Source organism: Anastrepha obliqua, chromosome 1 (assembly GCF_027943255.1).
Source record: "Anastrepha obliqua isolate idAnaObli1 chromosome 1, idAnaObli1_1.0, whole genome shotgun sequence".
Classification (NCBI taxonomy): Eukaryota; Metazoa; Arthropoda; class Insecta; order Diptera; family Tephritidae; genus Anastrepha; species Anastrepha obliqua.
In genome coordinates this window covers 122,374,216-122,385,145 of record NC_072892.1, presented here as the reverse complement: position 1 = coordinate 122,385,145, position 10,930 = coordinate 122,374,216, and the positions used below count along the sequence as shown (strand labels likewise).

The following is a 10,930-nucleotide window of genomic DNA, read 5'->3' as shown; positions in this document are numbered from 1 at the left end:
ACTTACACATATATGTACACACATTTACAGTTGTACAATTACCTCTATACTTACGTATATATCCCCCTTATCTTATCTAACCCTCGCTATTTATACATACATACATACTCGTATATATGTATGTACAGTAGTATGCTATGACTTAAGTAAGGACTAACTTAATTTACAACAATAAAATCAATTAAAACTATCACAGGCATCGAGAAAGCATTATTGCAGCCTCCGGGGTCAACAACAACGATTCGTATTTTCTAAAGTAATGTGACCATCGCCAAGCACTTCAACATTGAACTCACACGCACATATGTACATACATACATATATAGTATTCGTACATAACTTACGGCTACGCAAACGAATGGCAACAGTGCATAGTGTAGTCGCTAACGACTTAGGAACATTTACGGTGGCTCACGAATCCTCGCAACCAGCTGTACCGTACATAGCCACTGTCTGGACCGACCGTCAGTTCATGGGCATGTTGACTTCCCAAAGCTTCATTTGATTGTCGAGCACTTCGTTGAACCAACTCCGCTTTTCAGGTTCATCTCTAAATATGACATTCAATGACTTCAGATCCAATTGCAAAATCGCATCGTTGCCTAAGAGGTTATCCAGTGCTTTCAGTAGCGTGCCATTCCCGTGTAGCTTCAGCAGCGTGACATACTTCACAACATAGTACTCATATTGCAGTTTTCGACGTGCCCATCGTTCCACTGTTGCATTGGCGCTCGCCGAACGTATTTGCCCCAAATGTACGGCATGCCATGGCGCAAAGAAATCGTAAAGATCCTTCTTCGAGAGGCTGTTCAATCCCTTCGATTTGATGCGATCTCTAATCATTTGGTAGTTTTTGCGTGTGTAGACAAACACCTGAATCGAAAGAGAAACAAAAGCGCATTTATTTATGAAATGTCATTTATGATGGCTACACACTTACATACATATTCATATATACATACACTCGTGTGCAATAAATTAGTTGTGCGACATTTTGAGCAGTTTTGGCTATTTTATATAACTATATAGGGTCCGCCATATAACTTTACGGAATTAAAAATGCTATAAAAAAGAAACTACTTAATATTTTTCCAAACTGTTTTTTTTATTTTGAAGTACAATCCTTCCGGTTAATGATGGAATACAATTTCATTCATGGACTTTGTACGGCGTCATACCAAGGTCTTTACACAAAATTCGTCTCAATGATGTCTCCGCAATACCCAATTATTGAGAACGACGGTTAACTGATGTTCCTGGTGATTCACGAACACTCTCGGCCACAGCAGCAATAGTTTCGGGTGTACGGACGGTTTTTGGTCGGTCACGCGTTGGTTTGTCAATAAGCAACCCAGTTTCTCTTACATTTTCGCAAAGTAACGCACATACGCTTCATTCGGTGCCTTTCTTCTTCCCATTGCCGTACGTAATTTTCGTACACATTCTGCATCATTACCATGATTTTCAAAGTAATGTCGCAATATTTCCCAGCGTTATTTGAGCGTATACACAACCATTTTCGTTCAGCGGAAGAATAAAACTAATTTTCTGTCAAATCAGATGACAGCTAAATGTTACCATTCTTCAAATAATACCTAGTTCAAATCCGTAACGATAGATGGCGGGCCCTATATATATATAATTGGGTGTTTAGCCGAGCTCGTCCTCCTATTTGTGATGTGCGCCTTGATGTTATTCCCCAAATGGAGGAACCTACAGTTTCAAGCCGACTCCGAACGGCAGATATTTTTATGAGGAACTTTTTCATGTCAGAAATACAATCGGATGTTTGCCATTGCCTGCCAAGAGGAGACCGCTATTAAAAAACACTTTTTCTTAATTTTGGTGTTTCACCGAGATTCGAACCTACGTTCTCTCTGTGAATGATAGACACGCACCAACCCATTCGGCTACGGCGGCCGCCAGCTATTTGGCTACTTTACTTGTGTTTAATTTATTATTATTATGAGGTGATTTAGAACTGCGACGTGAAAGATCTATTGTGCCCCCTTCATCGAGTCAGACTATTTCAGTCTGCGCAACTCCTCAATTAAATTTAGTATTTGTCCTATTTTAATGAGTTTTATTTTATACTTTGGTAAAATATGTTTTTGCCGACGACAAAGACATAGCGCAGTGATGTCGTCCGAATGAATACAAACGCTCCGGCTCTGAAAGTATTCGATGCGGTACCATCTGGTGGTAACAGAGGAAGAAGAAGATCTCCTCTGCGTTGGAAAGATCAAGTGGAGAAGAACTTGCCTTTACTTGGTGTATCCAACTGGTGCCGGTTAGCATGAGAAAGAAACGACTGGCGCGCTTTGTTAAATCGCGTAAGCGCTTATCGCGCCAATTAAGAAGAAGAAGAAGGTGTTTGGCCCGCTTAAGCATCAATGTTGGGCAAGATATTTGGTTGTTTCGTCTTCTTTCCTACAGGACATGCTTGGGGTATATTCCCAGGTTAGCATATTCTGAGGTTTTTTTTTTATTTAGTGTATATTATTTTTTATAAAAGTTGATGGCATTGCTCAATGAAAACCATATAAAATGCAAATAAAAATTCCTCAAATTTTTAACAAAATTTTAAACTTTTTAATCAGATTTTTCGAATAATTTTTGGTATGCAGCTCTGTAGACTATGAAAAGGTAGTTGCAAGTGGAGAGTTATTGTACGGGAAGCACTGGCTCATCCCGAGCTGTAATTGCTGATGATAAGTTGCAAATCGCTCAGAATACCGTTGATTTTAGACAATATTTTTTTCTGACAATGTTCAATATGTAGGTCACCTTTTAACAGGGTCGCCTTTGCAACACAACGTGGGATGGGCTGTCCTTAAATATTTTTATCGAAAAGTTTATCTTTTTTTAGTTAAACTTACACACAACATTTTCACGCACGAGCTTTATTTGTTCTTGTTTCAGTGAGTTGAAAAATTCGGCTCGCTCAAAAGATGGAAGAATCCCTCTTTCTCCTTTTCATGCTTTAATCTATTACGATTTTCAATATGGATTATAGAGACCGGAGTGTATTGATCCACTTACTTCGACTCTTGGCATTGAAGCATGCCTCTTAGCCACTGTGAAATGCACGATGAATTTCATGAAAGCCGTCCAAAAATAGTTGTCGTGACAGAAACCATCTATGTTGTGCATCGATTCATAACACAAGGTGGTCATGTGACATATCATGAGATGGTAGAGGCATCTTTGGGCAATAGTGGGATCAGCATACATGCAATATTGCATGAATATTTGGTCGTCAAGAAGATTTGTCCTCGTGGAATACCGCTTAATTAGACAATTTCCAAAAAAGAACTGAAAAATTTCAGCCGCGGTAGTTCAAAGCACGTCTATGTCATCATAGCTGGTTACGAATTTTGGATCTATACATTTGAGCCGGAAACAAAACAGCAATCGATAGTATTGGTGTTCCAAGACGAGCGGAATCCAACAATAGTAGTTCGCGGAAGAAGTATATCACTTCAAATGTTCGCCTGTTTTTTTCGGAAAATCATCCGTACCTCCAAAAAAACTTAAAACAGTCAATTCTGAGTAGTACATCATCATTTGTTTGCCAGAAGTTTTCGGAGAAGTAAGAAAAACGAATCGTTGAAAACGAGTCATCCTTCATCAAAAAAAGGCGAGCTCTAACGTGTCGGCTCACACAAGAGTGTTTTTGAGCACTCAAAAGATCGAATTAATGGGTCCTCCCTCCGCCTTCCAGCCCTGATTTTTCACCTAATGATTTCGTTTCGTTTCCGAGCATCAAAAATAAAATGCGAGGTCAACGCTTTTCAACGAAGAAGCTGCTGAAGCCTTTAAACAGTTCATTTTGAAAGAATCGACTTCTAAATGTCAAAAGTGCCTTAAAATTTGGTTCAAACGAATCCAGAAGTGTATCAAGTTCCAAAGAGAATATTTTTCAAACCAATAAAGCCATTTTTATTAATATGTTACTGTGTTTTCATTCGACAACAAAATATCACACACCTATTTTACTGCCCATGAGTGTAAGTATATATATATATACTTATTACATATTTACAGGAAGTAGCACTCACCTGATACAACGAATTTCCTGTCGTGTAGGAGTTGACGTAGTGTGTGCCACACGATTCCATAAATTTTATGGCGCCTGTGACATTACCCGCTGTTATGCCACTAATGCGATCACGCACATCATTCTCCAACGTCTGATTCAGTGGTATATCTTCTTTGAATTTGCCCACCTCACGGAAGCGTACAACGCGTACCAACACGTAGGAATATTCGCCCTGTATGTAGGATGTGTTGATACCCAGCTTTTTGGCTGCATTGTCGGCGAACCAACCGCCGGTAAAGGCCTCCCACGGCTTGTCTAACCGTTCAACGGTAAAATCCCGAAAGTAAGCTTGATACAGTTGGCGGCGATTATCGCAGAATTCCATATGAAAATCGCCATGAAAAATGCCTGGAGCATTCTCTTCGCGACTCTCGCTGAGAGAACTTAGATCCTGTAAAAAATGTTGAGTATTTTAAGTAAAAGTGCAGCAGTAAGTACAGAATTAGTGATATTCTAAAACGGGATTTGAGTATACGGAATAATAATCATTTGGTTATTTATTTAATAAACTTCTAAATATAAAAAACAACGCAGAAGTTGAAAAAATGGAAAGCTTTGCTAACACAAGTGCTATCTTGTCGCTCTAATCGAGCTCTGATTCCTACAACCATATCTAGTTTTTCGCTGATTTTGAAGGTTCAGTATTATATTATATAATATTTGTGCAGATTAAATAAATTCTATAATAGAAAGAAAAAACTGTTTCAAAAACGGACACTCGTATAATCCGATTCTGATGACATTCTATTCATTAGTTTGTGAGTTATTGTGCTAGGAGTGACGCTACTTTTGTTATTTTCAAAACAATGGATCAAAAAGAATTCCATGTTTTAATTTTACACTGCTTCTTAAGGGGAAAAATACCGTTCAAGCGAAGCAATGGCTTGGAAACTGTTATGGGGTCTTCGCTCCTTCAGAAACAACAATAAAACGATAGTAAGCGTGGTTGTAGAACACCGATGATGCCCAACGCAGTGGACGTGAAAATGAGGCGGTAACACGAGAAAACATCAAAAAAACTCTACAAAGTCATTTTGATTGATCGAAAAGTGAAGTTCCGTGAGTTAGCTGTTATCGTAAAGATATCAAAATAATGTGTTGGCTTTGTACTGAGTCACGCCATAAGTTCTGTTACAAGTTAAGAACGTCATAGATATGCAATTTTAATACTTTTTTAATGAAGTTAGTTTTATTTAATTATGTAAATATTAAGAAAAAAATTTTAAAATTTCATTCGAAATGGTCACTATTTACTTTTACACAAGCCTTCAAACGATTAGGCCATTAAGCTATTGTCCAATGGATTCTGATCTGAACTTCCAGACAGACAATCATCAGCGGCTATGAACTCAGAAATATTGTTTTTTATCCACTGCTGCTTTATGGGCTGCGATCTTGCAGGAAGATCCAAAGCTCTCCATTGAAGGGAGTTCTACTAATTTGCTTCATCGCGCCTTCCAAGACATCCTCCTGGTACACTTTTGCCACGGTCTTAACCTCTTTTTCGCAGAAATGAAGAGATGTAACGCCTTTACAAGACCAAACCATTACTGAGAACCCATGGAACAACATTTTTTGCGTCTTTAGAAGTTTTAGAAAAACTTCCTCAACAGTGAACATTTTCTTATCTGTGAAAATAATATCTTCAAAAGATGACCGGTTAAACGATGTAAGGCTTTCTTGTGGAGATCATCTCTAATTAGTCTTGACATGGATCTAGTTGATACATTCATTTCCCTGGATATGATTTTCTGCTGTCTAAGGGGATTTCTGCGAATTCTTTCTCTCATTACAATGCGATTTTTCTTAGCTCCCCACTCCATTGTTAACAAGCGAAATTTGCAACGAAACTGAGTACAATTCATAAGTCGACAATGCATATGAACAAAAGCAAGAATTACGAAACTTTTTTCTGCGAATTTGTTCGCAATGTTCCGTATGCAATGTAAAATTCGTCACAGAATTTATGGCAAGTCCAATGAGCATTTGACTATGAGAAAGCTCATCATCAAGCTGTTCAAAGTGGGTGCCGCGTTTGCTCACTGTTGACCAAAAACCACAACGTTTTGATGATGCTGAGCAATGGCAAAACTACATGAATTGTCCCCACATCCACCGTATTTTGCAAATTTGGCTCCCAGCGACTACTAACTGTTCGCACACCTAAACAAAAACTCGCTGTCAGAAATTTCGCTCGAATGAATAGGTTATCGCTGAAACTGAGCCTATTTTGAGGCAGAAGATAAATTGTTCTACAAAAGTGGTATTGAAATGTTAGAGCGGTGCTTGTTCGTGATGGAAATAACGTTGATGAATAAAGCTATTTTTGAACAAAAAAAAACGCGTGTCTATGTTATCCCGGGACTTTTCATGTGTTATATAGCTTACCTTATAAATAGACTTTGTCGGCTCCTTGAACAACCATTTGTCCACTTCGTAACTGTCATTGTAAGGAATGACACGCATTGATATGCCCAGATAGCCATAGCGCACGAAAATATTGATGGCCTTACCGATACGCAATTGTGATTCACGAGTGTCGCCTGTGGAAATGTTGCAGGCTACGAAAATCAGTGCCACTAGCCAACATAAACCATTATCCAGTTTCATCGCTCATTCGGCGTATAGTTAACATAAAAACGTATGTGGTACAATCCAAGAAACTGCAAATATGAAGAAATTAAGAAAATAAAAAACTTGCACTTATACATTTTTTTGTACTCGTACGCGTAATTGAACAGCAAATTGTGTTTATGGCGGAAACCCACACAGAGGTTTGTCGTATCTTCTCATGGGAAAATCGGAAAGCATTTGAGATCGAACCAAAAACCGATTGTGTCTATGTCGCACACAAGCACACTTATCTAAGGCGCCGGTGCTGCTAAAATGTGTGCATGTGTAGAAAAAATAAAAAAACCTATGTATGCCCATATAAAAAAAATTTATAATAAACTGATCGAATGTTGCGATATTTGTAAGGTCACTAAGCAGAAACTTGTACGAGTACGAACCTACGCCGTCCAAAATATTTGCCGCCAAATGTTCCAAATTGAGTAAATTGAGTTACATACGTATAAAGTCTTGCTTATGTATACAAGTAGTACAGAGCATTGCATTTGGCAACAGATGTATGGGTTTTGCTGAACTTTCAAAAAAGCCATATTTTCATCACTTGTACGAGCACGGATATTGCAATTACAGATTGGGATACTAAGAAATAAGTATTTATTTGGTAATGGGTGTACGTGGCAATGACTTGTTTACCTCGTTCGATTGTAAATAAGTTCCACATGTATTTGGAGCTGTTAAAGCACTGATTTTTATACATAAACAAGATTTCAGAATCAGCTTTTAAAACAACTCGATTCCGGTAATACATTGATGGACACACGCATAGATCAATTTTGCGCTTATGTAAGCGTCCGATCTTCTCATGTAAAAAGTAAAGTTTCTTCACGTAAACGTTTGCAAAATTTCCAAAAATGTATCAAATGCTGCGCAAAATGTCTCATCAGCAAATTTTTTCCGAAACGAAATGCATGTACAAATTACCTAAAATACCTACGAATTTCATAATCCAATAGGCGTGAGTGGAGGTTGGAAATATGATTCCAATAGCGGCAACGAGTTAACTGTAGAGACAAATGAGGCAACTATGTAATGAGGGCAACATAAGAAGATTAAGTAAAAATAATACTGAAAAAATGGCAAAGAAATTATTTTCATAAAGTAATGCCTCAAAAGAGTTCCTCCGAAAGTATATATATCTATATATATATTTATACTTGGCGCTTACACCCTCTTTGGATGATGGGCCGAGCTCCTCCTCGTATTTGTGGCGTGCGGTATGTTGTTGTTCCAGAAATGGAGGGATCTACTATTTTAAGCCGACTCCGAACCACAAATATTTTTATAAGGAACTTTTTTCCTCATTTTCCTGATTCACTGAGATTCGAATTCTGAATGGTAGTCACGCATCAATCCATTCGACTACGGCGGCCGGTGATTACACTACACTTACAAGGCAAAGTTACTGCTACAACAACAGCAACAACTACGGCGGCCGCACACAGATCGAGCGCGGGATTAACCAAAACCGCCCTTGCGAGAGGACTAGTAGCGCTGGACTTGAAGAGAGCTTTCTACACTGTCAGCCAGACATTTCGACAGTCGACACTTCCGCCGGGGCTGAAGAGGTGGTCCGCGAACTACCTGAGCGGTCGACATTCGTCGATAATATTTCGAAACCTCATCAAACAGAGGAAGATAAAGAAAGAGGTGGAGTCCTTCCACCCTTGCTTTTCAACTTCTACATATGGAAGCGCGACGACTGTACGATAATGGCGTCCGGCAATGCCATTCATGGCCTGTGCGCCAAAGTAAACGACTACCTCACCCACCTTTTTCGTTTTTTCACTGCGATAAATCTACAACTTTCCCCCAATAAGTCCACGGCGACCCTCTTTACCACCTGGACAAATGAGGTCAAACTGTAACTCAAGGTCAAGGCAGGCGACACACCAATACCGACTGTTAACAATCCCAAAATTTTAGGACTTACTTTCGATAGTTTGCTCTCCTTATCTGCGCACACAACCGCAATTGCTACTAAAGTCCAAAACCGCAACAAGGTCCTCAAATCGGTAGCCGACAGTACTTGGGGCAAAGACAAAGAAATGTTGTTGGCGATATTCAAATCAATTGGCTGGCCGGTTCTAAATTACGCTGTGGACAAAGGTTCAGACTTGCCAAAACACTGCTATTCGGACGGCGACGGGATGCCTTCTTATGTCCCCTCTACAACATCTACATAACGAGGCATAGATACTCCCTCTGAAGGAGAGCACAACAAACTGCTGAGCAAGCAGTTTCTGCTAGGATGCTACCGCAGGTCTCACCCATGTAGGCACCTGTTTGAACCAGAGGCGCCTCCCAGGCCCGTCAGAAGACACATCTTCAATTACGCCGACGAGATCCAGGACAAAACAAATCGACAACTACTGGACCGAGCAGTGTTTAGACAGGCTATAAACGACATCCATCGGGAGACACTTACCAGCTTGTTAAGCTCCCAAAACCCAAATGCCGTTATCGGAGTCCAACCACCACTCATAGCAGATGAAGAGCTCTGGCTACCCAGAGAGACTCATATAATCTTGGTAACAGGTTAAGCTCCTACTTTTCCAGAATCGACCCTAACATACCAAACATATGTCCAGTATGTAAAGGCACTCCTCACGCCACTAACCACCTTTTTACATGCCTAATCAAACCAATTCATCTAAGACTCCTCTTCCTCTGGACCCAACCTGTAGAAACAGCAAGTTTCCTAGACCGGTGATCTACACAACACTGGTAAGGTTAAGTACACTGCTGCAACAACAACAACAAGGCGGCGGCCGCCTTTGAAAATATAGTTTAAAAAAAAATCAAGAGTTTCCGAAATTGGGTTGCTGCCAGTGTTAGTCTCTGTGTCACTTCAAATGGAACTTTTTCCCCTATTTATCAAAAAGATGTCAAACATTTTTAAAATATTGCCGCATAACCAAATTTTCCCTTAAATGCACTCAAGCGGTTATTGCTTCTGATGACAGATTGAAGTCAAAAGGCGTAAACATCGCTGTATAACTAATACGAAAATAAAATATTTGAATGTATGTATATACTTATTTACCGGCCAACATTGGATTATTATGCTAAAACAGCTCTTTCTCTCTCTGTGAATATGACTGTAATTGGACAATTTTTTATTAATGAGGCCTGATTTGGGGGGTTTCGCACTTCACTTTTAGTCACAAATCGTTTTGTTCTCTGAAAATTGTTGTTGGCATCGTTTGCCGAGGGCCATCCGCTGTTAGCACAAAGCGGTTTATACTTTCATAAACGTACATATGTACATACATAGTATGTATAATTCGCACTAAGCCTGATCACCATTAATGACTCAAATTAAGGATGTTAAGGCTTTGATTGCAATAATTTGCTGCCTCGTTTCAATGCTAAAAAAGGCAAAATGTATATATGGGCGTACCTTCAAACAGTTTCAACCATCACTTTTTGAGATTTAATAAAAGTAATTTCAAGTCCACCCAATAAATTACTAAAAGTATTATGGCTTTAATGTATTCTCTTTAATTTTCTGTGCAATTAAAAATTTAAGACTTGTATTTTTGGCACACTGCGTTGATATAAGGAAATCGTCTATTAACACTGAGATTTCTAGCAGAATATTTTCTTGTTTTAGTTAATGATTTATGCTCGTAGATTTAATCATTTATAGTTAAACACCATAAAACGAGGAGAAGTGTAATTATAGCTGCCAAAATTAATCAACCAAATATATACATCTAAGCTCGCTTATGAACCTGTATACCATATATAGATGCATATGTATGTATATATGTTGTTAATGTCAGCATCAAAATTGACCGTGAATCGTGCGGTGCTAAACTTGACATTCGGTGAACCATCGACATCTACATTGGCATCGTCATCATCAGCACCACCACCATCGGAATTTATAACCGTTGTCATTAGCTTTATAAAAACACAATTAAAATACTGAAACTAAAATTAAAAAAAAAACACAAACTACAAATGTGCGAAACTAACGACAATGCACCAACAAAACACTAATATCATCAGCAACGCGCGACTGACGTTAATGAAACGACAAACACAAACATATATACACATTTTTTAAATACATCTGTATATACATAAAAACATTCACACACTTGAAAATATTCATTAAAAAACGGTTTATTGTAAAAATAGAAGAGAAAAAATTAAAAATTAAAATATGTGAGACTATATTTGTTTTACTTT

General features: G+C 38.6%; 1 protein-coding gene across 2 annotated transcripts in view; it reads right to left on the bottom strand.

Annotated features, from left to right (window-relative positions):
- Positions 1-321: 321 nt before the first annotated feature.
- LOC129235938 (torso-like protein) overlaps positions 322-10,930 on the bottom strand; it is a 30,411-nt gene continuing 19,802 nt past the window's right edge. For both annotated transcript variants that reach the window (XM_054870028.1, XM_054870030.1), the window contains exons 2-4: positions 6,491-6,765; positions 4,062-4,493; positions 322-873 (exon numbers count right to left, since the gene is read on the bottom strand). In XM_054870028.1, coding sequence (XP_054726003.1) covers positions 466-873; positions 4,062-4,493; positions 6,491-6,712 — 1,062 coding nt within the window. In that variant the 5' untranslated portion in view covers positions 6,713-6,765 and the 3' untranslated portion in view covers positions 322-465. The remainder of the gene's footprint in view (positions 874-4,061; positions 4,494-6,490; positions 6,766-10,930) is intronic.